A 26,557-nucleotide genomic window follows, 5' to 3' on the forward strand; every position below is an offset into this window, starting at 1 on the left:
ACATGGCAGCGACTCACAACTCTGAGAACCCCTGGGACCAGACGCTTGGAAATGTGTTTTAACTAGTAAAAGAGGTTTATATCAGTGGCGAATCTTCAAGGCCTTCAAGGTATTCAGATAAGGCCCTGGAATCCTGAGATGAAAAAGAAACGTATCGTATTAATTCTGTAAATAAAATAAAATAACGCCGACTTGTTCCTGTAGTTTTCTGTCCATACACTGCGCATTTGAGTGGTTTTGTGTTGGAAAAAAATTCAACCAATCAGATATTTACAGTGTCTCTGGGGAGAATATCCTCCATCCAGGGTATTCTATTTCCTTTATAGAATGCCCTGAGCATTAAACGTAATGAGAGCATACATCTGTATTGACAATTTGATCAACCAGCCATATTTGGATTAAGATTTACCGTAGTTTCGGTTTCAGGCAAGCTAATTTTCAATTGAGTGCTGGGGCACTGGCATGCTAGCATCAAAATCGCTATTTTTAAAACACTAAGAAGGCTCAACAGAACATGAAACTTTGCTCGTAATACCACGTGAAACCTTCTTTTTTATTAAACTCTGCATACACAAACAATGTTCTCAGTGCTCGTGTTCATGTGTAGAGACCCTGGTGGTACTACGAGCAAAGTTTCATGTTGTGTCGAGCCTTCTTAGTGTTTTAAAAATAGCAATTTTGATGCTAGCGTGCCAGTGCCTAGCACTCCATTGAAAATTAGCTTGCCCGAAACCAAAACTACGGTAAATCTTAAAAGTGCCTCTTTCGTCGTAATTGTAATGCATTAACACGAAGGTTTGACTCATTCAATCACAAATAAAGCCTAGGTTGCTTTTTGGCGAGAGTTTCACCTTAAGACTTTCTACCGCTCCAGGGTATTCTAGAAGGCCTCAGTTATGTGAAACCTAGCTTAACTTGCGAGTTGTGATTGATAGCTGACACTGATAATGGCAGCAGGTGGAGATGATATTGATACAGCAGGTGGAGATGATATTGTCGCAGATTTAGTGTCAGTGCCCTTTTCAAGACGAACATTTAATGAAAAGATGGACATTGCTAAAAAAGGCCGCCCGTACACGTCAAGCTCAATCCACCTAAAAAGCAGGCTATGTGCGCCACTTTCAGGCTAGCAACTGGGAACGATGCACTGGTGAGTGGAAGTGATTTTTTATTGCTGGTTTTGTTCAAAAAGTTGAATTATGAACAATGAACTGAGCTAATTCATTTTAAAATTTGTGAAATGAACTTTGAACTAGTTCATGTAGAAAGTGAACTTTCCCAACACTGAACTTTGAACATCGACACTGACGACTAAATGACCAGTTGGGTTTACGTATGTTTCCCTATAATTATAAAGGAATACTAGTATTAAAATATGCAGTTATAGTTAAAACGACACAGACATTCTGAATGAAACACAGTGACGAGGACAGCATTCTGCACTTTGTGTATTAGATAACACTCTTACTGTTCTCCACTCTTTAAAAACACTGTTGTCTTCACTGACACACCTGGAACAGCTCTGTTTTGCACGGACGCCTTTCGCTGCTGTAATCCGAGCGCCTCCCTTTTGGGGATAATCTTTTGAAACACACTCATGAGGAAGGCAGAGCAACGAGTTTCCAACCCATTCCACCTGAGCAACAATGATCGCTAACTCTAAAAGGCCACGGCATCAACCTCTGTCTGTCCTTGTCCTATCTGGTCGCACGAAAGCACCAAAAAAGAAGAGGGAGAAAAACCCAAACAGACATGAGCCGGGATGAGGGCTAAGTAACCTCTAAGATGGTCTGTCTGGCTGGTTGCCAATCCACGGGGACTCACGGTATGGTTTGTGAGCTGGTTCGGTGGCTCAACGGTTGCAGATGTTAGTTGGTGACTTTTAATAAAACGAAAGACTCTAAACTCATGTCTGTCACACACGGCAGTAAGTTTTTTTTACTGTATTATAGTCTGTGTTTAACTAGTAAGGGACTGAAGATGGAAATCATTTACCACATCTGGCACAAAGCTTTAACAAAGATTAGTGCTTTCTAAATGGTCTCTGACAAAAATGCAAATATAATGTTTTTCAAGAAACAATTTTGTTCTTAAAATCCAGTCTTGGCCTGTACTTTTACAAAAAAGAAAATTAATGGTGTGTCAGAATTCTGCTTCTGATTTAACATGGTAGTGAGGAGGAAAGTTGCCTGAAAGTCTCACACCAATGAAAAGAAACAAAAAAAACAAAAAAACAAGCTATTTCTTCCTAGTTAGAGGTTCTGTGCTAAGCTTAAGTGTTGACCGGCTGCTGCCTGTACATTCATATTTACCATACAGGCAAAGAGTGGTGTCGATCCTCTCCTGCAACCCTCATCAGAAAAAATTAAGGAGAGTACATCTGCCCAGATGTCAAACCCTCCTTTTTAACTTATTCCGTGTCCTAACTACATGCACGCGAGCGAGCGTCAGCGACACAATCAGCCTGGCTTCGAGCGAGGCAGGAGGACGTGGGGCACCTTTTCCAGCCCGACACCTCGTGTCTATTTTCACTCCTGTCACTTGCGTTTAGTGAGAGCGCAACATGGATGAGGAGTGGTTGGTTCATGAAGTTGACACGAGGAGTTATCTTTACAATACTTTTTTACAACAAAAACCTAAATGAGGTGTCAGCTGGCTGGAGGGAGATCACCGGGGGGCCGAAAGTTTCCAAAAACACACCGTCACTACTTGCTGTTGGCTATATTGTGTATTATTTCCAGCAGAGACGCATCTAAATATTAAAGTAAAAAAAACATTTATTTTCTGTCTAAAAAGTTCAAATGACGGAAGTTAAAGCTTAGTGATTAGTTAAGTCTCGTTTTGATCACATGATGCAACAGACTGTTTAGCCTAGTATCTACTGCAATCGCTGTGGAGAGTGAACATCCAGCATTGTGCTGCATTGGATGCTCACATGCAGTTAGGACGCTGTGTTAAATTCCCTAAAGCTGCCACAGCTGGTGCAAAGGTGGTGCGCTGGATGAATCGGATTGAGGTGGGGCTGCATCCTTTCTGTGGCATCATCTACCACTGTATGTGTGACCTTTAGGTTTCTGTGCAGGTAATCAGTTAGCACTGGGATGATGTTTGCATTTTAAAGACTTCTTTGTGGAGGTCTGTATAGTATTTATATACATACATACTTCTCTGGACAAGATGTTGACATGTGACAGACAGACGGATGGTTTGAAAGAGGAGTAAAGGAATCCATTGATGTGATACTGGAACGACCGTCTTTGAACAGAGGAGGTGACCTAAGACATCACTTATCACCCACTTACAATGCAGCCATTCACACCTGGGCTCAGCTGGCCTTAGAAACCCACACGACCCACAAGTGGCCCTAACAACTCTGATACTCAGAGCTCACACGTGTCCTTAACGACTCTGAAAGAACACTCCCACGCAGGGTTTAAAAGCCTGCAACTCTTAAGTCCAGTTGCCTACAATGCAGCACCTAGAAATTACTAACAGAGGTTAACATGTGACTTGTTCAGACCCGCTTTTTGTGCAAACAATCACAAAAGATGAACTTTGACAAGCCTTACGGATGAAGCAAGAAATTAACATTTTTGTCTGCAGGACAGAGACTCACCGAAGCCAAAAGGTGAACCCATTTAAATGTAGCAAAACAACTCTGAAACGAAGGTCCTGTCGGCAGAGATACGATTGGAAGAAAGAAAAAAAAAACAGCTCTAAAAGCTAAAAAAGAGAAGAACTGGAGCTGATCTTTGTGACATCTGATTATGAAGGCATCACCTTCCACTGAGCTGCCATGCATTATCATTAATTTCAGAATTAATTAATTGCAAATTTATTCCTGAGTTAATGTATGAGCTACCGCTGGCTGATCAAATGACATGACTGACTTAATCACGGGTTCATTAACAGTTTCGACTGTGAGTGGAAATCATCACCAGGCCGATTTGATTATTTCGTCTCCCCCCCACCCCAAACTGGCATTTCCTGTTCAGCTCACGTGGAGCCCAGAAACACTAAATTATTACTAACATTTTATGGCAAACTGATGTTTTTTCCAACTGAAAATGTCACTGTTTTTGAGCACAAACAGAGAACAGACACCCTAATTATCCTGTGTCTGGTGTGGTGGCAGAAGCGCTCCAAGTCGCCGTGTTTTGGCAGACTGTCAGTCTGGATGCTGTATATGTTTCATTGTGGATGGTGTGCAGCGAGCCGGGACTCAGCTGGTTGAATATACAGTCATCCTTTAATATTGCAATGAGGCATGGGATGACACATGGTCTCTGCATTACTGTGTGTGTGTGGGGGGGCGATACATCAATCACATGCCTGTAAATAGCGGTACATCCTCGCCGTCCATACGGGCGCACATTCGACTCTTCCTATTCATCAGGCTGATGACGAGAGCCCGTGCTTGAAAAATAACGTACAATAGCTAACGCCGTCTCTGCTTTGAATGTAGGCCATACCAGCGGAGCATACAGTACTTTGATTCTGTTCCTGTCTGCTAAATGCCCTTTTCCAATCTGCTGAACCACAGTGATCAAAGCAAAACCCACATTCCTGCAACACAGCAACAACAGCTGAAACACACACAAACATGCAGCAAACAGAAACACTGGATTGTTGTCCAGCTTTATAAGCTAATATGAATATGGTGCGTGAGCCTGCCCGAGGCCCTGGATGTGTGCACTTATGCATGTGTGTGTGTGCGCGTGTGTGCGCGTGTGCATGTGCGTGTGTGTGTGTGTGGCTCTGCTGAGGCGGTCTAATGCTGTGTGACTGGGGCCAGTGCTGTCAGCAGAGCAGAGACATGGACGCAGCACAAGTGCCTCCTTGCATAAACGTTGGGGTGGGCAGGGATGCTCATCCTCCTCTCCCACCGTCTGACACTTAAAGGTCCAATCCGCGATTCTGGGAGCTCATCAATTATGTGTTCACACACGCACTGCCCCAATGCTAAAAACACCATTGGGTTCACTGCACAGCATCCAGGTGGCAAAGTGCTGAATATTCAGGGAGTGAAGCAAGGTGATGCAGGGCAAATGTGTGCGAGCCAAAACCTGGGGTTGAACAGAAGGTAAAAAAAAAAAAACAACAACTTATATTTCAACTTTATCCTTTCATCATAACTGTGACTATTTCCTCCCATCATGTTTATTTTTAGAGGGCTTTTAAAAGACAGGACTGTCACAGTCTGTTAGAGAAAACAAAGCACGCACGGCAGATGAAAACAGCAAGGAACTACTTTACAATCCTCAAGCTTGTGTGTGCACGTGTGCCTGTCTACGTGGGTATGAGAAGACCTGTTCTCAGCATTTATTTGGGCAGGCTGGTTTTCATTTTCAACAGGCCTGATAGATACCAGAGTACCAGAGTAAACAATAACTCAACAATCTGTTTTTCAATCATACATAGAGCTGTATCTCTGTAATGTTATTCTTAAGCTTTATATTTTCTTATTTTTACTCCAAACACAAGCAAATCGCAAGAGAATAGTAAAAAAATTTTTTTAAAAATCCCATTATCCCATTATTTGGAATTACTGATCAAAGAATATCCGTACTTAGGGACGCATGATAATATGGGCACATCATCAGTGTCTGTCATTAAAGACTTTGAAATCAAACGTTGGCATCGAAGGCCTGAAAGGAACATTTTTTGCGAATAAGTATTTTTTTCAGTTTGCAGTTTTTCAGGCTGTAGTTTTAAAAACATGTGAAGCACTGTATGTCTGCATCTGGCAGCGGGCCATCGCAATAAGAGTGGGTGTAGTAGTATGTTAATTCCACTACAGGAGAGACTGTATCCCATTTCACTTCCACTCATTTTCCCCTTGCACCTCAGAGAGAGTTACGTAGTGGTTCGAGGCGACTGTTCAGGACCCTCATATGTCACTAGCAGTTGTGGATTGCGCGAGATGAGATTTAAAAAAGAGCGCTGCTTCATTACATGGCCACCAGCCGTGTTTTACAGGCTGACGTTAGCATCCTGTGCTCTGTGATATGAGAGGAGCAGGACCAAGTGCAGCACACATTGCTCAGTTTGGACTTCACCCTAAACCTAGACGTGAACATGCAAAGCAGAGGGTTAGGCCTAAGCAGTAGAGGCAAGGTGTGTGTTGGGGTTGACCCTATCAGGTGGAAAAACATATGTGCATTTATTAGTATCGCAATCTGGCAAAATGAGTTGGGAAAAACTGGCATTTCAAATATCTGCAAGAAAAAGCATCCCTAGAATGATCCCAGGGTCAGATTAGGTGATCACACGGTCATGGATTGTTGCTGTGATTTGGCCAAAAGACAATCACAAGCGTGCCACCTTTCACTGCTTGTGTGACTTTTACATTGTAGGCAGTCGTCAGTGACATATGCACTTGAGTCTATATCAAAAAAAGAAAAGATCTGAGGTTTGATCGTCAGCCTTGGTGCTTGAATGCTCGCTTAGCACAAACCCGTCCTCTAAAATGAGAAACGCAGTTTGCATCTCTACGAGGAGAAAAACATTCTCAACATCAACAACTCTGCGTGTCTCTATCAGGGCAAATTGCTGTCGGTTAGCAGACCGGGCCTTTAAAAACCACTGGACCAGTTGCCAAATTGAACCCCTGCTGTCAACGGAGCGAGGAGTGTGTATGTGCGAACATGTCCGTGTGTGTGTGTGTGAGTGTCTTTTAATCTGTAGGAGGGAAGTGGTTGGTTGGTGTGTGAGGATGATCTGGCTCCCCTCACTCACGTTGGGAGCGGAGAACAGAGACGAATACGACCCCTGACATATGCAAATGTCTACTGATTCGCACAGGCAAGGCAGAGCGTGAGTGTGTGTGTGTGTGTGTGTGTTTCTCCATGTGTAGTGTAAGCTGGCCTACGTTAGTACAGTTAGACTCTGCCTGCATGTGGTGGATGTTTGTCTGTGGATATTAAATGTGCACGTGTCTGCATGTGTTTGTTCGGCCTGCTGGGAGCTGGCGTGTGTGCTCATATTGTGTGTGTTTGTGTGTGTGTGTGTGTCTGTGTGCGTGTGTGTGCGTGCGTCAGGTGGGAGAGGAGCTTACTTGGATCAGACTTGGAAAACGTGTCTCTGTCCAGCAGGTTTCTGAAAAACAAGGAAACAAAGAGACACATCGGCGTGAAAACAGATTGCACGGCTCTCCCTCCCCAACAAAGAAAGTTTAGCCAGAAACTTATCACATGACTAAACGTCGCCTAATTAGGTCCCTCACTGACCTCCACAAGATGTTTAACCGTAATCCTCCTCTGACTTCATTAACAATAAGCTGTGTCGTCCAGCCACTGAGGCAGCAACATTAGACTGCCTACAGACTGTAAAGTTGCGCTTAGAGTGAAGCACATTTATATTTCAAAAATACAGCAGACGGGAGGACCTATTTTGCACTTTTTTATTTTTTTTTTCGCACTCCCTGGGTGCCAGCAACAACAGTGGAGGCTGGCATCAAATTTACATGACACTCTGGTCTTTGCTCTTTGCAGGGCGAGGGGATAAATGCACTGAAGAGTCCCATCACGGAGCAGATGCTCGGCACCGCTGAGGTACTCCACGGTTAAACAGCTCCGAAGGAATTAAAGATGCACACAAAGACGACAAGACGCAGCTGCCTGAGACCCGAGAAGGAAGACACGGAGGAGCAGCAGCAGCAGCTCTGGCTCAGAGAAGGGGGACCCCGCCTCTTGCGTCACTGCTGGGGCTTTGTGGTTTTAACTGTGTGTCATTTGCTTACAGTGCTGAGGTCCCGGGAGGGGGGCGGCCAGGAGGACAGGGACGAGCCTGACAACACCCAAAGGGGCTGAAGTGAACCCTTTCGCTCACTCACGCAGCTTGTGCGCCTGCCAAATCCTACATTAAAACCCCATAAAGCTTTCATGGAGCTAACACAAGAAAAAAAAAAAACATAAAAAATAATATGAGTGCACTGGCCGCCAGCAGGGACACATTACCCCAAAAATCTGATGCTGTGGAGCCGCTGGAAGTATCTCACACCCGACAGAAAAGGTGCTACAGGCACAGAAGTCATAACCATAATCTGCTTACAGACATTTTAAATCAGAAGACTGACACAGAATAGGGAATGAGATTCTGGGCTTCAATCTCACTCATCTAAAAAACTGACATTTCAAAATTTCAGAATGTAAAATCTACAAGACAGTAGCTTAAGGAATATTGAAGGAATAGTTTCAAGGGACTTTATAAGTTACAGATGTTTCAATGAATCCATGAATGTTCTTGTTTAATACTGATACCATACAAGTGTGTTAAAACATATTCCTTATCGTCCTTTAACAGCTGAATACTACAGATCCTGTCTGGATGTTGGGCTGTGGTTGTGCTCGAAGTCACTTGCCTTTATGGATATTGGCTAATTCCTTGGTTATTTTTATGGAGCAGACATGTCTCTAATGATTTTGGTTAAAAGCCATCACGCGGTTCATTTATCAGCCCGCGACTGGGAAATCTACATTACCAGCTATTTACTGGTGTCTGTAAAATCATAATGGCAGAAGAGAGCCATGAATGCAATGACGAATTCACTTCATTGACAAGCACACTATCCGCACACATTGCAACTACTGTGGTTGGCAGCAGGCACCTTGAAGTTGGTTTGCAAGCCATCAGTGTTGCTCTTGTGATGTTCAAACTGCTGCAGCCAGGTTTTTTTTTTTTTTTTTTAATTATTTCTGTTTCAGGGGAAGACAACATGGCAGTTTGCAGAACAAGGGGTTTGAGAAAAATGCTTTTAGAGCCATGGAATATTAAATCATCCATCTTTGCTCACCACACCGTGGCCTGTCTAACCCTCAGGTGTGCATGAGCGGCAGGTTATGAGCTTCATTCCGTTGTACTACCAAAATGTGAAATTATTATCTCATCAACACCGGAGTGGCTGAGAAAAATGCCGAAAAGTAATTAGCCTCCCAAGATATAATGCTGTTTTATGGAGTTAAAGCTTTTACTATTTTTTTTCCACTGTCACATTTGATGGCTGACATAAATTTGAGTTGACCCAAGCCATCATGCTCCGCAACACAACTTTTATAGCCACCTTCCAAAACTGCAGAGTGTGATTCAGATCCTTAAAGGGAGATTTTGTGTCGAGCCTCACTTTAAGCTGCAATAATCGCAGCGGCGTGACTCTCTCCATATTGTGCTCTGCTGACAGAGAAAGGGAGAGATGAAGGGGAGGAGGAGGAGGAGGAGGAGGAGGAGTGGGGGAGAGAGGCTCCTGCTATCATGCTAGCTGCGGGGTGAGCGTTCTGTCGCTCGTCCTGTCCCATGTGACAAGTAGCGAGTGTCTTGAAGCCGTTGATGGCTAGTGATGTATCTAGATCAGGCACTCGTGTTGTGCTGATCCCAGTGTGGCCCAGATGGTAAAACGGCACGCTCTGCTGCCTCGCTGTCAGGGCACGCCCACCGGCCGTTTTCCCAGGATTTGGGACCTTAAATAAATGATAATAAGCGATGGAATCCAGCCTAGTCATATCGGAGGGTTGTGTTTATGACTGGTGGAGAGATTGTGCCGGAGTGAGAAGTGGCTGACTTCACCTGCCAAATGGCATAAATGTCCGGTAAAAAGCAATACTGTACTCCCGGAGGAGTGCGAATGGAGGCAGCGAACAAGACTGGGTGAAGAAAAGAAGAAGAACGGGGGTGGGGGATAACTGCACGTGTGTGAGCAGGCAGAGCTGCACACACTTACATGGATATGGTAACCTCCCTCTGATTCATGCGCACCCTTGGGCTTCCACCTGGCCCTGATAGAGACGGGCGACTCTTTAAAAGGGCCTTTCCACCGCGGGCAGCCCGGGAAACGTCTGGGCGGCCCGAGCAGAGTGCCTCGTCTTTCATCAAACATTTACGAGCGAGGTCCCTCCTCGACACCAGAATTACATTTGAAATCCCACCAGTTACATCACAGCCACCTAAACATGGCAGCTGGAGCTTTAAATACCTGCACGAGATGACGGAGGAGGGCTTTCAGCCGTGGGAGCAGTTGAGATGAAACAAGATGTGTTCTTGACAAAGGGAGAAGCATTGCTTTGGCTCCAGAGGTTCACATCAAGCCACACTATAGGGTTCGAAAAGGATTTCCTTACAGCGGGAGTGCGAGTATGCTCGTTTATCAACTGTGTATTTTTATTTCAATTTTTTTAATTTATACTTTTCAAGCAAATCCAAGAAAAAGAGGGCTCGGTGCACACACAGCAAAGATTATATTCACACACAATTAGCCCCGCTCCTAACGTCTAATTGGCAAACAGGTTCCATAATCCACGGGGGGGGGGGGGGGGGTTCCATATCGTATTAAAAGGGGCAGCAATATCTCGGTCTGTGGGGACTCGCAGGGTTCAAATACAGCACAGATCAGAAGGAACCATTAGAACTGGTCGCTGCTTCAACATACCTCATTATTTTCTCTTCTTTGTTTGCTTCTTGTGATCAACTTAGTTTCTTGGAGACAAAGACAGTGCACATAAATAGACCACAATGTAAAGGCTAAAAAAATGCCGTAATCAGCCAACATATGTACTCCCCTGGCCATGGTCTCAAAAAGGCTTCCTGAAATACAACAAAGCAATGAATATCCTCTGCTCTCTGATATCTTTCTGTTTTTTAGATTGTTCACTTTTATACCTTTTTGGTTTCTCTGCAAAACTTCCTTCAGTGTAAAAGGTAAATGAAGAATTTCCTCTCGTCATGACTTGAGCAAGGCACCGAACCCCTAACAGCTCAGGGCGTCCCCTCACTCCACAACACTTGCCTGTCTCTTATTTTTAAGTGATACAGGCATTTAGTAATAAAGTCATTCTTCTTTGTTCGTAAGCAGCTCTGAACTCCTTTGGTACAGCCTTACAATGTAGGAGGAGAGGCGTGTTTTAATTTCACGCTTACGACATGCCAAAATGCCAAAAATGCTGAACGTGTGAGCAACTCGGCGGCAGACGATCCTGTTAATAAACAAATAGAGTACGGCGTCTTATTACCATTATCCATTCATTACAAGCAAGTAAACTTACATTACCACTTGACACTTGTCATATTTCGGGAGAACGAGCATGTCTCAAACGCTAACCCTGAAACAACCATCAAATCTTTCTGCGACAGTTTTCAACCGCGGAGCCTCCTTCAGCTAGTCGAACACATGCCACGAGATGGATCCGAGTGCCTACATTTTTCAGTCTGGCTGGCTCCAGTGAGATAGGAAACGTTAACCCCAGCGGCGTTTGTGCCAGCCTCCAGACTCCAAGGGAGCACAAGCGGCCAGAAAACCTCCTCGCTTTATTGCTTCTTGGAGTCACAGAGGTCCTGATTGAAGCGTTGGCGGTCACTTCCATTGTGTAACCTCCTCTAAGTCCAATAGCAAGACATTTAGCCCTCCAGCTGATGCACAGATTCCCTCACTGCATGCAGTAACAGTGTGTGAAGCCATAAACCAGCTAATAAAGAGGTCCCCTTGTGAAGGCTGTGAAGTAATGAACGGCAAAAGCTCATCCTGCTGGGAGGGTAACGCCGGATCAATAAGGTCAATTGGGTCTGGGGAATATTCTTAGATCTTCATGTCAATCAACCTTTGAAGCATCCGAGACACTCTCTTAACTCGCAACGATTTTCTCAGGTTCTCTGTGTGTCTGTATGCTCGGCAGTGATGTGCATCCAATAATGAAGTAAAGGAGGCCTGCGCCCCAGCCTCCACCTCTACTTGAGAATTTCCGGGCACATCCAGCTGATAGGAAACCCTGAGGTAGACCCAGAACACCCTGGAGGGATTATTTATCCAACATCTGGCCTGGGAATGCGTCGGGAACCCCCGGGGGGGGGGCTGGAAAAAGTTGCTGCAGTGATAGACAGCTGGACCACCTTTCTTAGCCTGCTGCCAATGCAACCTGGCCCCGAATAAGCAGAGGAAAATGGCTTCAGTGAGAGAAAGAGTCCATATACATTTGAGAACAGAATGACTAAGTGGAAGAATGACTGTTCGTCTTCCGTAGCACGGGAGGAAACAACATTTTATCAAGGCATCATCCATCCATATCGATGGTCATCGGAAGAGATCATGTCTTGACTCAAAAACCCTTGCTCTGTCCCGAGATGTCGCTAATAATTTCAATCTTTGTCGCCAAAAACACGGCTGGAAATTGTTCTGAGGTCTCCTTAAAACACATCCAGAGGTGTCACACAAATCAATGCGGTTGATGCACCATTCCCTCCATGTCCTTATATGAAAGTCCGCTCATTAACATTTAACGTGAACATGATATGACACGGACTGTAGAAATGTCAACGTGATCCAGAAACAACACCCACATATGTGAACGCATCAGTGGTTTGCAGAAACATTAACTGCCATTCTGGCAACTTGGCCGGCTCCCGTCATTCATTCTGTGGCTTGATCAATTCGATCGGTTCTCATTCTAGAAAATGAAAGCGATCCACATTTTCAAACGGCACGTCTAATACAGATGATGTGGTTACATGGTGCATATCAGCTACAAAACCTTAAAAATGACATCAATTTAAAAGCTGTATGTGATGCTCATGTATGTCATGCTCAGAGGGTCTAAAATCCCTGGGTTATTCTAAGCTCAAAGCACAATGAACACATTAAATTCACATTGTGCTCAGTATAAAGGCATCAAACACTACTAATCAACAGAATGTCTTCAGATCCGTCCACAGCAATCACAGAGATGGAGGAAAGTGGCTATGCAAAAGATGAAAGCGGAGGGACAGAGGGGGCAGGAGGTGACGTGGTTAGTAATGTGATGGAGCCCTGTTGGCTCTCCTGGGTAACCAGGTGAAGCCACGTGGCTGGCCAGGGCCTTAATTAGGCCAAATTAGTCCTTCAAAAACTCATTAATGCAGCAGCTCAGCATGACCCCCGCTCGGCCTCCCGCGGTTCGGACCAGCCACACGAGACCGACTCGATCCGTTGTTTTTTTTTCATGCTCTTTGCTCTGCTCCACTGAAGCGGTGGAGAGTTTGTCAAGCTGATTGATACACTTCAGGTAGCAAAGCTGCGACGTGAAGCAGCTCCATGAAGAAGGAGTGGAGGAGAGACGGGGGACCTGTTTGGTCCGATTTCATCTACCTTTAAGTTGTACTTCCGCTTTAGTTAGTAGTCAACAGAGCCACCTGGTAATTAATAAGGAAAAACGGAGTGGAGTGGAAATGTATGAAATGATACATGTGGGGAAAAAAAGGAAGACAGTGAACAATAAATCAACAGAAAAAAAGTGATAAATTACATAAACAAACTGTTCCTGGAGGAACTGTTGCATTTAATTACAACACAGTGCCACACTACTCTGAGTTTACCCTCCCTATGACAACAGGCCGCGATTCTTTAATTACTCAGTGCGTTTACATGACACTCAAGAAAACCAAATTACTGCGTTAGTCCGACTATGATCGGATCTTTAAGATGCATGTATACACCTTAGTCTGACTAAAATCGGACCGGATCGGATTTCTCATAGTCGGATTAAAACACCTGGATTATTCGATTGGTCGAGATTTTTTTCCTGGGGCTGTGAGCCGGAAATATAAGGACGACGATGGCAGCGGCGTCTTTCCTCCGAAATCACTGCAAGAAAGAGTGCCATTGTGCATCTAGTTTGTGCAATGATCATGTACACCATATACGAATTGTACAAAGATGTAGCTTCTCCTCGCTCTCCGACGCCATCTTTCTCGAATGCCGAGACAGCTGGTGACGTAAAGAGGTCAGCTGGAGATGGCTCTAATACCACTAGTTGACACGTGTACAGCACCACCTATCGTACCGGGGTATGACATGCTTCAGCCAATAATTTGACTTTTTCACCGGCATGTATCACTCGGACAATTGCAAGTTGTCTGATTGAGTAGCATAGTCGAACTATGGCTGTAATCTGACTAAGCTGTGCATGTGAACGCACTGACTGTAGTCCAGAATATGGGGTCAAATAACAATGTACTAAGTTGCATTTTACACTGTTGTCTGTCACATGAATATTCCAGCATCACTTCATGATGTGTGGCTAATTCGACACTGTACGGTGATTAGTTTGAATCGTGCATTGCGTTTGGCTGACAAGAAGTCCTGTAATGATTATTATCTCATTTCCTCCCTTAACTGCCACCTGTCTACACCTGCCACTCGGACAGGACACGCAGCTTGACATCAATGATTATTCTTCCGCATAAGACCGTTTTTAATCTCTTGGTTTTTTTTTAGTTGACAGTGTTGTTAAGAGGCCTAAATCAGCAGCCCAAAGTACAATAACTCCCCACCCTCCCCTTTTCCTTCAACTCTTCCCGTGCCAAAAAACAGCTCCAAAACTGGCGATACTCTATAGAGACTTCAGTTAAAGATGAGTTTACATTGCTGGCAGACTGTAGCACCAGTCGGACTCAACCAGCTGTCAGACAGTGAGCATCAACCAAGGCCCCAGGAGCAGCGCCAGGCTTTGAGGCTAATTTGACATAGTGACCGGACTGTGTGATTACCACACACTGGCCAAGAAGGACCTTTTCCCATAGGCTTACATTGTAAAGGAAGCTGCTGTGAAACACTGCATCACGAGCCCCGCAACATGATCTGAATTCCATTCCATTTGGTCTGATCACACTTTGAAAAGTCTAGAAGAGCAGCACTGAATTATTTTATCCCGACTCAGGTTAGCGGAGTCTCTTGTGTCTCGCGCACGCTACTATTGAAGATGAGGGTCAGTTTTACACACAGCAAGTCAAACTTCTCTAGCTTCATGCGCCACTGAGCCGCTGTAAAGGGATGAACGGGGCCCTGATCGATGGCACCAACGCACTTTATGGTCACCTACTGTTTGTGGAGTTTTTTTTTGTTTGTTTTTTTTTAAATCGTGTATTTAAGGAAAGGGAGATTAGAAGAGCTAACATGAGTGGAGCACCTACACAGGCACAGGGAGCCCTGTGGCCCCGAAGAGGAGAAGCGACTAAAAAAACTGTATGGATTTCAGATTTTTCAGTAAAATCATGATATGAACTGTAATCTGTCAAACATATTAAATATGAACCAGTGTGCCACTGCTGTCGTTGACGCACACATCTGGCTGGTCGGGTAGTTTTCTTTGTGTAACAGAGTATCACTTGTCTTTTGTCAACTGAGTGGGTAGTTGAATTTTTAATAACCGTGTCACTATTAATCGACCATGTTATCGTTGCATTGATGGTCAAATACGCACACAGACTCAGAGGTGGCAATTCTGTATGTGGGGAGTTAATACTGAAAATACAGAGACATTTTTAATGTTTGTGATAATTCGGGTGGAAACTGGTGCAGCGTGTGTTGCTCAAGAAAGGAAAAACAAGTATCCATTTAAGTGATTTCTCAAGAAAAATTACCCAACACTCTCTTGCTCCGGCGTCTCAAACGAGTAAATGAAATATTTTTGTTGCATTTCCAACTGTTGGTCTGACAAAACAGAAAAGACTTCTGGGCTCCTTTTGTGAAGTTGTGATTGGCATTTTTGACACTGAATGAAAAAAACAATGAGCAATACACCAATCGACAACAACAACAACGAATAAATCATTAGTCGCGGCACTCCTTCAGGCCTTTTAATAGCATTCAAAACAGAGAAGGTCATCTGTTTTCTTCAGACGTGTCTGACGTGGCAGCGATGCCGGCTCTTTGTGTTCAGTCCCGAAAGCACAACAAACGTGCGCACAGGATTCCTTCTCTGCTCCCGACAAGTCTCTCTGTCTCTTTCTTCACCTTCCTCGACGAAAGTGCAACATCGGCTGTGACACATCGACCGGCCTCTCAGCAGGTCAGCGTCCGACTTCAATACCGCCACATCACAACACGTCAATTCTTCGACGGCTTACACTTCCCACCTCTTGTGTCCAAAGGTCACGGCTATCTCTCCGCTGTGGACCACTCAGATCAGATGACAGACACGACCAGTGTCTCGGCGCACAGGAACAGTCTCCGAGGGCCGAGCGGCTGCAGGGCTCGTTTTGACCCTGCAGCTCTAAAGACACGCCGGTGCTCGCTGTTTACCATCCGTGCACAAGAACTCAACTCCATCGGTGTGTGAACATGTGTCATCAAGGCCCTGCGATCGGGAGCGATAGGTGCTCATCAGTCAAACATCTGTGTGCCGCTGCAGCAGCCTGGGAGACTTACTTCCCAGCGAAGCACAATATTGGACTTGAGTTAATCAATCTGTCACTTCTTCTGCTTGACTACACGCATGATGAGTGCGGGGAGGGTTTCGGATATATTGAGCGAGGGAGGGCTTTCACTGTAGAACGGGATCTATCTAGACTGAATGCCTCGGCAGCTCCGCCGACATTCAGAGACACCAAAGTGGGAAAATCACACCGCCCACGAGCTCTGGGTTGGTAAATTTAGTGTCAGTGAGGCTGCCGAGGGCGTCGACTCTGCTCTCAGCTCTAAATAGTTGTCTGTGGCTTAAAAATAATCATATTAAACGCAACGGCAGTGGATGCGTCTGTCAAATACTGGAAACTGGCCACTTCATCATATCGGAAAACAATTTAACAGCGCTGGTACTCAAAACAAATCTGTTGAATGAAAATCAAATTTTGAGCAAATTGAGCAACACAGACTCACAATATGTCATAGATTAAGTGACACGTTTATTGGCAGAAATTAATCGGCAACTTTTATGTTGAAAATCAATTAATAATCTAAATAAGTCTTTTTCTTCACACTTCAAAGCTACTGTTTCCAGAATGTGAGAATTTGCCACTTTTCCAAATCAGGGTAAGTTCAATGAAACTGAGTTTGAGCGGGTTAGTCAGACAAAAATACGATTCTGTGAATCTAACCTTTGGCCGTAAGGTATTGTGATGGGCCTTTCACAGTTTTCTTTCTGATGTTTCAAAGACATAATTAATCAATGAACCAAGAAAATATAGACAGGATGTCAGATGATAATTGATTAGGAAGCAAATCCTTCAAACTGTGACTTATTGACGGGCTTCGAACAGTGATGCTGATGTGTGCTGACACATGCGGGAGTGCTCGTCTACTTCACTGCTGTGGTAGAGCAACAAGATTTTACACTTTCAGAGTGCTGATTTAATGTTGCACTTCTATAAAGTTGGGGGGACGCGCGAGAAAAACCTCAAAATTGATGCAGCAGAGACCGAAACGTGTCGTCCTTCTGTTCCTAGTTCTGCGTCAGGCTCCAAAAATTCAGAATCAGTTTCCCACGATGCACATCAATATTATCTTTCTTTAGACCCTCGACGTCTGGTGAACAGTCACTCCTTTCACACTCCCCAGTTTGTCACAAAGGCTTTCTATAAAAAAAAAAACCGAAGACCTTATGCAACTGCTTTCCCAGGCGGAGCCGGACTTCTCATGACTAATAAACTGACTACTGAGGTATAAAGTAAACTGAGTTCACATTTAAGATGCTCTTTAAAGACCCGCTGAACCAGATGAGGAAGAACGCGGCAGATTGCAAAGTGTCGTCCAAACAACCAAAACATCCCGCTCATGGTCTCGTCGGGTCCAGGCACACAAACCTCTTGGTTGCGGTTAAGAAAAATGTCATGTTTTGGCTTAAAATACCTGTTCTGTCGCCACAAACACGGCCTGGAAATTTGCCCAGAGGTCCCCGGAAATAATATCCAGCGGTTTCGCATTTTCAAGTGTTGAAGCAGCTTTCCTGCAACTCCAGCGCCATCTCCTCCAACTCCAGATTTGAAAGTCAGGTCATACACATCATGTACTGGGAACGTGATTTGCGACGTTATGTTGAAATGTCAATATGGTAATTCGCTGATGACACATACGAATGTGAATCTCTTCCTGCTTTGCAGAAACTGCCGACACCACTTCCTGGTGACTGGCTGCACATCAACAACTCTGCATCACAACATCGTGTTTGTTCCTCTCTTGACATGTAACATGCATTAAGTGTGTGCCGAAGAGCTGTTACATGCACATCTCCTCCTCCGGGAAGCTGGCAGGAACGAAGAGAGTAAATACACAACTTCATGGTCGTATGACTCGAAACTCCTCTAGTTTCATTTAAGAAATGTTGCATCGTGTACGAGCAAAAGCATTTTGTGGCAAAGCAGAGATGAGTCACAAGAGCTCTTCTTGCGCGACGCAATTGATTCGAAAGAAGAGTTATTTCGTCCAGATGGCGGCTACCTCACATTGGAAAAAAGCATCTTGACGGGGTCAAACGTCAAAATCATTAATGCCGGAATTCTTCTATGGAGCCATTTTTCGGGCTTTTATCTTGATATTACTGATGTGTAACAGCAACAGCAGCTCCAGCAGCAGCTGGATGGACCTGAACCAAAACGCACTGCTTCCAGCTTTTCACTTTTGCAGGGAGTTTTCTTTAAATTGCCAAAGATATCAAACAGGGAAAGAAAGAATAATCAATAATGAACAACTACAATTTACTTTAAAGAAGCATTTGGCACAAAGAAACCTCCCAGGCGAGAGAGTTTCCTGTCTCAGTCATGTTTAAATGATATACAGGATCAGATTAAAACGTTTAGAATCATACGCTCCGTCATTCACGGTCACCAGATTTTCCACCCCACTGAACACTAGAGGTGTGGACAATCTCTCTTCGCTCGGCGTGACTTCTGCCTCACAACAGTTATTAATCACGTGAGCTAGTTTCTCACCTAAAGATAACGTCTGTAGCTGTAAACAATAACTGTGACAGGAAACCCGGCTCATCGGCCAAGAGCCAAGGAGGCGCCGTCAACTTTGGCGTCCAACCCTGAGAGAGGTGTGTTCAGCGGAGTCAGTAAAGGCTTTATCTCAACGCTGCCATGTGAAAACAGTATCATGGACCACTGAGGATGCCGTACACCGAGACGCATCACGGCAGCTGAATCACAATCGAATCGAATCGTGATCCCGGCGATTCTGGAGCGGTATCTTCAACAGAGTTCTCTGCCATTATTGTCAAAACACATACTATTATCAGCCACAACTTTGGTCATTTATATTCAGTATTATTCAAACAATATTCAGCCGATGAGCTGATAATGAAAACACCTGAATATATACCGTTGATCCATTTGACTGATCAGCTAATCAACTAAGTGTCTCAGCTGCACTATAGACAGACAGACAGATGGAGATATACTGTGTGTGACATCCACAGAAATGATAATGAAGAAATATATGGGATGTATAAATAAGGGCTGACTACTCTGCAGACTACAGCATGCAGACATGACTCCCTCCATCGCTCCAAACCCTTTAGCTACTTTCTACCTCCATCTACAGCGCGCCGCTCTTACATTAGGTCTACAGTCGGTGTTGGAGAAGGTGTTCCGTCTGTCAAACTGCAACAGTTGAACCAAACACACTGTGCATGCTGCACAAAATATGCATTTATGGGACATTATCTTATTGGCCTTCCAGACAACCCCCCCCCCCCCCCCCAAAAAAAAAAAAATTAAATTAAATAATAATAATAATAATAATAATAATAATAATAATAATAATAATAATAGATAAATAAATAAAAACTGAAATTCCCAGAGCTGTGCATGTGGCAGCTGTATTAGAGATGTGACAGTCCAGTAAAGACATGTCAACTCTGACCTCCATCTGGTGATCATCCACAGGCAAAGTGCTGCCAGCCTGACGCACAAGACTCAGCTGCATGTCCCTCCAACTCCGCATTAAGTCCCTGAATTACCACTCAGTCTCCACCACTGCAATACTTACAGGAGGTTGGACCGTAAAAGCCTACATTACAGGCTGAAATCAAGGACCATAAAGTGTTTCTTTTGTTTTGCGTTTTTTTTTTTGTTTTTTGTTTTTAAATCCGAGAGCAAACGGAGTTCCTGGTGCGTGTACTCGCCACTACATCCATCGTAGTAGCGACAGTTACTCGCGGTGTCAGATCCACACACATAAACACATCTTTTTTTGTTTGTTTGTTTTTGTTTTTTTGGTGGTGGTGGTGGGAGAGCATCAGAGGTCTGTACTCACCGACAAGACACCGTGAGTTCAACTTTGGTGGCAGGTATCGCAGCGGTGAAAGGGTCCGCGTCCCCGATACACGCCATATTCATCGAGCTGCTGCCTGGTAGATCACAGATCGCCCCGAATCCAGCGCCGTAACGGCGGCATGAGAGGAGCCGAGAGAAGAGAAGAGAAGAGAAGTGAAAGAAGGGGAGGAAAAGGAGGGGGGAAGGAAATAAACAAGGAGCCTCGCAACGTGAAACCAACAAGCCGTTTGTCTGTGGAAGCGCGAAGCACCGGAGAGAGAGAGAGAGAGAGAGAGAGAGAGAGAGGGGGGGGGGGACAGAGAGAGAGAGAGAGAGAGAGAGGGACAGAGAGAGAGAGAGAGAGAGAGAGAGAGAGAGAGAGAGAGAGAGAGAGAGAGAGAGAGAGAGAGAGAGAGATGCGCGCCGGAGTCGCGTCTGTGTGCGCCTCGGTGCTCCGGAGGAGAGGGGACCATGTGAAGGGGAGGGAACACACACACACACACACACACACACACACATAGACACTCTCTCTCACACACACATACATACACAAAGCGGGAATGAACAGTAATTGTTATAAGGATCACAGAGCTTGTCGAGGAAAACAGACCGCTTCCTTTTTTAGCTCAGTAATTCAAAATGAGGGTTTTTTAGAAAAACGATCTTTGAGTCCTTTGTGCTAAATGCATTTTATAACAATGTAGTGCTGATGATGAGTTGAGGAGTCTCACAGCCTGGAGAAGGAAGCTGGTATGCAGCGGATACTTCTGTACCTTTTGCCAGGTGGCGGCAGGGTGAACAGGCTGTAGCTGGGCTGGGTGTTATCTTTAAGGATCCTTTGGGCTCCGCACAGACACCTCACTTCACCAATGTCCCTGATGCTCTATGTGCCCATGATGTTCTGGGCGGCTTTAATCACCTGCCGATGATGGTGTAGCAGTATGTGCACTTTGCAGCAGAGTTCTCTGGATGTCTGGGGGAGCAGTCATGGGTGTACAGTGTGAACAGTAGGGGGGCTGAGCACACAGCTCTGGGGGACTCCGGTGTTGAGCTAACCCAAGGAAAGTGTGACTACCAAGCCGACCTCTCTGGGGTCTGCATGTGAGGAAGTCCAGTATCCAGCTGCAGACTGATGCACTGATGCCCAGAGTGTTTAGTTTTCCAATCAGCTTCATGGGTGAGATTGTATTGAAGGCTGAGCTGAAGTCAAGCAACAGCATCCCGACGTAGCTGTTCTTATTCTCCGGGTGCGTGAAGACTGAGTGAAGGGCAGTGGATATGGCATCCTCCGTGGATCTGTTGGTTCTGAAAGCATGCTGGTGAGGGTCCAGGCTGGCAGGGATGGGATGAGGATACTTAGCATCCCCCTCATCTCCATTGTTATCACAATCCATCCTCTGGTGAACACAAACATCTGTAGCAAATTTTACGGGAATTCATCCAACAAATTCAATTTCTGCAGGTGGTGCTAGTCAGCAAGCGTCCCACTCTGGGGTCCGTGAACAGCTGATTAAAAGGTCACAGCAATTCACTCAGTAGCTGTTGACACATTTCTGACTGACACTGCCTTCATCAAAAGGCTCACAGCTCCATCGGCAACACTTCAGGACTCGACTGTTTGATTTAGTGATAAAAAAGTATTAGGCAAAAGTTAAGGTGTGAGGAATGGGTTTGAGCATGTGATGTAAGCGTTAAGGCCACCAAAGATCTGCGAGTGCGTAATAAGGCTGTCTATTCTTAACTCGACTTGGCTTGGAGCTGAGATTCATCTGAGATTCATGAATTTAAAACTCACATTTAGGACTGTTGTGTAACAACTGCTTCTTCTGTTTCATGTAAATGAGACTTTGTTAATTCAGTGGGATGTGAAGTGTGAAAAAGCCCTGTGTCGCTACAATTGAATTACCTCCTTTCCCCAGCAGTAGTTTGACGGTTAGTGTTTAAAAAAAAATGAGCTGTTTTGTTATTTAATTACTTGTTCGCACAAATGAGCTCAGCTGATCACGTGTCTGAGGTCGGATTATCCGAAAGCTGATTTTCCACACAACCGTCCTTCAAAATATTACAGTAATTGAGGTCGAAAATGGAAAAGACAGCAGAAAGTTGGCAACTTCCATGTACAAAATATGATGCATCGCTCACTGGAGAGCCAACCGAGCTACCCTAGTGGGTGGGAGAAAATGAAATTGGAAAATGATTTGGAAGGCAATAAACTTAAACTCAACATAATTGGGGGAACAGTGTTAATGTTCAAACAATTAAAGACATGCAGCGTCTCAAAATAAGCCTGAAAATGGCTGTAAAGTACCTGACGGGTCAGAAACACAAAGCAAAACTAATTATGGATTAATTATGGATTATTGCTATTCTGTGTACCTCCAACTTGTACAACACACTTTCTCATTTTGTCCACACAGAGCATCTGACAGCAGCCCTCGGTTTAAAAGGTGTGTCACAAGGCCAGAGCCAAACCTTACAGGGTTAGTTTATGGCATTACGATTGTACAGAATAGTGTCACGTTGATGCCAGATGACAAAGACCACCTGAGCAAAACAAACTCAATTAATGTGGCCAGCATGAAACTGCGGGCTAAAAATGGGAATGTGTGTGTCAGCTCTGGTTAGTCTGAAGACACGGACAGAAAATTCATTCCGCAGGACTCACACCTGTTAGCCTTGCCGGATAAAGAGCCACGTGTTTTCAGTGGGATGGCTTCACTGACACGCGAGCACCAAGCACCCGAGGGATCACAACGTAGCAGCTCACCATCCTGCTGTAGCACAGAGCAGCAGTTCTCCACCTTTTTGTCTTACACCGTCCCTTAAAATTCAGCTGTCGCTAATTATTTGTCCCGACTCATGCTGCGTACACCAGTAAGTGATTATTCCCTCTCTGACAGTTTCATTTGAAGTAAAACAATCCACTTCAATTGTTACCAAAAAAAAAAAAAAAAAAAAAAACCCAAGAAGCTACAGGGACGCTGGCAGCTCTAGGAGGCTGTGCTTAAAATGATAGTTGGGGTCTTTTGATGTGGGGCTGTGTGAGCTGCTTATCCCGAGTCAGTATATTACCTGCAGTGAATGGCTATCAGCTGTCCCCCTGTGTGGAGAAGCAGCACACAGCATCACAGCGCTCAACATTGCTGTCAGGCTGCCAGTTTCTTTAGGACTACAGTCCTGCGACCGTACAACATCCGTATTCTTACACACAAGCATAGCTGTGCCTGCCCCGCACTGTGTTACACAGCTGTCTGACGGCAATGACAAGCAACAAAAATGTTCAAAATATAGCATACACTTAAAAGGACATATATTTTCTTTGGTGGGTCTTCATTTAGGTGGCTTTTATTTCCTCATCTTTCACTTCTATTTTTTTTTTCCGTCTCTTAAAACAAACCAAAAACTAAAGATATGACACAGGCCTACTTCATGGTATGTACTATACATTGTTCAGGGGTTTATTTCTCTTTAGACTAGGAGTGGTTTCTGTAAAAACTGAAGAGCCTCAGTGTCTCATTGTAGGCTGCAGCACTGAGATTGGAACTAAAGGGACACAACCCTAAAAAAATCGGTCAGGGGCAGTGGTGCCCACACACTTTTTCCCCAAGTGGGGTGCGATAACATGTCAGCTTCTTCTGGGTGTAACAGGCCTCTCAATCCTATCCCATACTGTTTTCGTTATGGAGGTCACATTTAGGTTGAAGGAACTGAATTGGACTTGCACAATTTCAGTGTACTTGTCTGGCTGAAATGGTTTCTACTTACACCGCAGCCCCCCTCATCTCTACCTGAATTCAACACCTGGCATTTGGTAAAACATAAAAATGACACGAGACGATGTGACTCATATTTTCTTTAGACGTGCAGAGAGAAATGGAAAAAAAGAAAACTATAAATTAATTTTGATTTTGTGGCGCTGTCCTGTGTCTACATCGCAGACTCGTTCCCCTCTTTGAGACTTTTATCCAGGTGAAACAGAGAGAATGAGAGTCAGGAGCGCTAGGGGCACCTACCTCACGGAATTCAAAATATCTGCTGATTCTTATTCTTAACGCCAGGAACAGACTCTGAGTGTGAAAATACTCAGCTTCACACATTTAATGAATGTTTTTGCCGACTGCAGTTGTTGACAAGTACACTGTGTTCTGTTGGGCTTTCGAGAAACTAAAGTAAGGTGTCATCGGCATACAAAGACTTTTCCCTTTTTGATTCTGAGAAACAGGGAGGTAAGAGACAGCTCAGGCAGTCCATACACCTACACGGACAGATACGCAGAAAGCATTTTATAGCAGCAGCAGGATTGCGATTGATGTGTGACATCGGACCACTGTTTCTGATTGAAGCCAGGGTGGATGGGTCAGCTTTGGGTTTAGAAGTTGGAAGGCGGTCTGACTTATGAGAGCCCTTCCCTTTTCCTTCTTTTTATACCCGGAGTTCAGAAATGTTCCAAGTTCACTGTCATGGCTGTATGTGTTCCATGTTGTTTGTCCCTTCTCTCCCTCTGTCCTTCCTTGTTCTACCAAGGTGTGCTTTATCTTGAGTTTTAGCTGATGGGAGAGAAGTGCTTGAATTTTGCTGAATTTCACAGTTGAAATGTCCAGCTTAGTTCTCAAAGTGCTCCAGGTGCGCGATGCCAAGGGTGAGCTTGACTGGCTGTAATAAAATGACTGAGTGGCGTTTCACTGTATTTTCATGTTGGAGGTCAAAATTTGTGAGGCCTGAGTTGTCTGAGATGTCTTGAATATGCAACCAGAATGCATTGCACGGCTGCTTGCTCTGACAATGAATGGGAAAGTGTAAAAAAGATCCTGAGAATACGAACAGTAACAAGCATTATGACTCTGGCGGTCATCTGCAGTCCCCCTAGCACCACCGTGAGGTTGAGCAAGTTTTAATTGAAATGTCTCAACAACTCTTGGATGGATTGCCATGAACTTTGGTGCAGACATTCGAGTCTGACTCATGATGAACTGGAACAACTTTGCTGATCCTCTCACTTTGATTTGGACCAAATACCCTGAAAACCAGTGGAATCCTCATCATCTTTAGCTGTGGTTTGTATTTAAGGTTATCCTATAGCATGCTAACGTGCTAAACTGAAACAGTACGCATGCTTAACATTATATCCGCTAAATAACATGTTAGCATTGTCATTAAATATTTTAATTAATACACTTAAGCTGTAAGTATAGCTCTGAAACTGCTCTGTTTCAGGCTGTTGTTCTCTGCTGGGAGCAATAACTTGAGGTTGTGTAATGGGTCTAAATGATCTCACCCTTTATTCAGTACAAGTGCGATATTAACTTCATATACAGCAGGGAGCTGAGGGAGTGATCCGGATGAACTGTTGAGTTTGATCATCTGTAATGAAAAAGGGACAGTGATTTAGAAAGGGGTTTGTACAACTCCTTGGTGTGGTTGTGTGACAAATGAGCTTTATTACTGGGGAACTGTTTTATCACCGCACCTCAAAGGTAATTGGATTTTCTTCCCTCGGTTTTGTTATTAAGTGTTTGGAGATGCATATTGGCCCCGAAAAATAATTTTCAATTTAAAGATCAAACTTTGAATGAAACAGTGTTTAAAATTCCCACAAAACCATATCAAACGTCACCGTTTAGGACTCATTCTCTTATTATGCATCTGAGGCTTGATTTGAGCAAGTAAGTCAGTCATGACTCGTGCATGACTTGAATTTAGTATTAATCCTTTTCATTTGTGAAATAGTTTTTTGCTTTAAGCTGCCAGTGTATCTGAAGTGACAGAACTGTATTATATTCATGCCTCAGTGCCACAAATAGATTTCAAATTATCAGCGTGTGAAGCAGCTCTGACTGCTCCTAATTACCGTCTCCTCAGTCTCCCTTTTTTCCCTCAATTTGCAAGAGAGAGGGAGAGGTAGTCCTGCTGTGATAGATGCATTGACTTTTTCTACAATGTATTAACCTCCTCAACTCTGTGGGACTCACCAATGGATTCCATTATTGCCAACTCAAGTTCGGCTCACATTGCTCAGCTAAGGGTTGCCGAAAACTTTCTAATAGAAAGTAAGGCTAGGTCCCAAACTTTATAAAAATACTGAGCTATAAAATGATTGTTTGATTTATTTGGGCAGGTTATATAGATTTGCTGATCATTTCCTCAACTAACTAATGAATTGTTTGGCCACTCTTTAGACCAAATTCAGACTTTTGCAACTGATAACGGAACCGAAAGACACAAATAGCCAATTCCTCAAGACCAGAACCAACAATATGTTTATTTTAGTCAAATGCGAGTGCTTATTAAAAAGTTTTCCGCCATGTAAATGGAAATTTTGTATGAAAGAAACCCACCATCAGTAATCACCTGGTGTGATTTCACATTGTTCAGTGTGAAAGGGTCTTTTGAATTTGTGCTGAGGCAGGTCAAAATCTCTCTCCAAGGGGTGGAGATCTGCTCAGCAATGAGTAAAAATGTGCACATCTCTGCATCTTGTGAAACAGCTGGTGATGCTGTTTTTAAATGAGGATTAATAGACTAACATCAAAGAAACAGGCTCCTGACCGGCGAACACGTGTGATGTTTG

At 44.3% G+C, this 26,557-nt stretch overlaps 1 protein-coding gene across 2 annotated transcripts in view; it reads right to left on the reverse strand.

Annotated features, from left to right (window-relative positions):
* Positions 1-20,244, reverse strand: part of LOC119025062 (copine-8-like) — a 63,827-nt gene extending 43,583 nt beyond the window's left edge. The window contains exons 1-2 of one of the 2 annotated variants that reach the window (XM_037108373.1): positions 19,991-20,244; positions 7,058-7,098 (exon numbers count right to left, since the gene is read on the reverse strand). In XM_037108373.1, the coding sequence (XP_036964268.1) occupies positions 7,058-7,098; positions 19,991-20,073 (124 nt within the window). In that variant the 5' untranslated portion in view covers positions 20,074-20,244. The remainder of the gene's footprint in view (positions 1-7,057; positions 7,099-19,990) is intronic. The other variant, XM_037108372.1, reaches the window with a different exon arrangement.
* Positions 20,245-26,557: the final 6,313 nt, after the last annotated feature.

The sequence above is a fragment of the Acanthopagrus latus genome, chromosome 8 (genome assembly GCF_904848185.1).
Source record: "Acanthopagrus latus isolate v.2019 chromosome 8, fAcaLat1.1, whole genome shotgun sequence".
NCBI lineage: Eukaryota > Metazoa > Chordata > Actinopteri > Spariformes > Sparidae > Acanthopagrus > Acanthopagrus latus.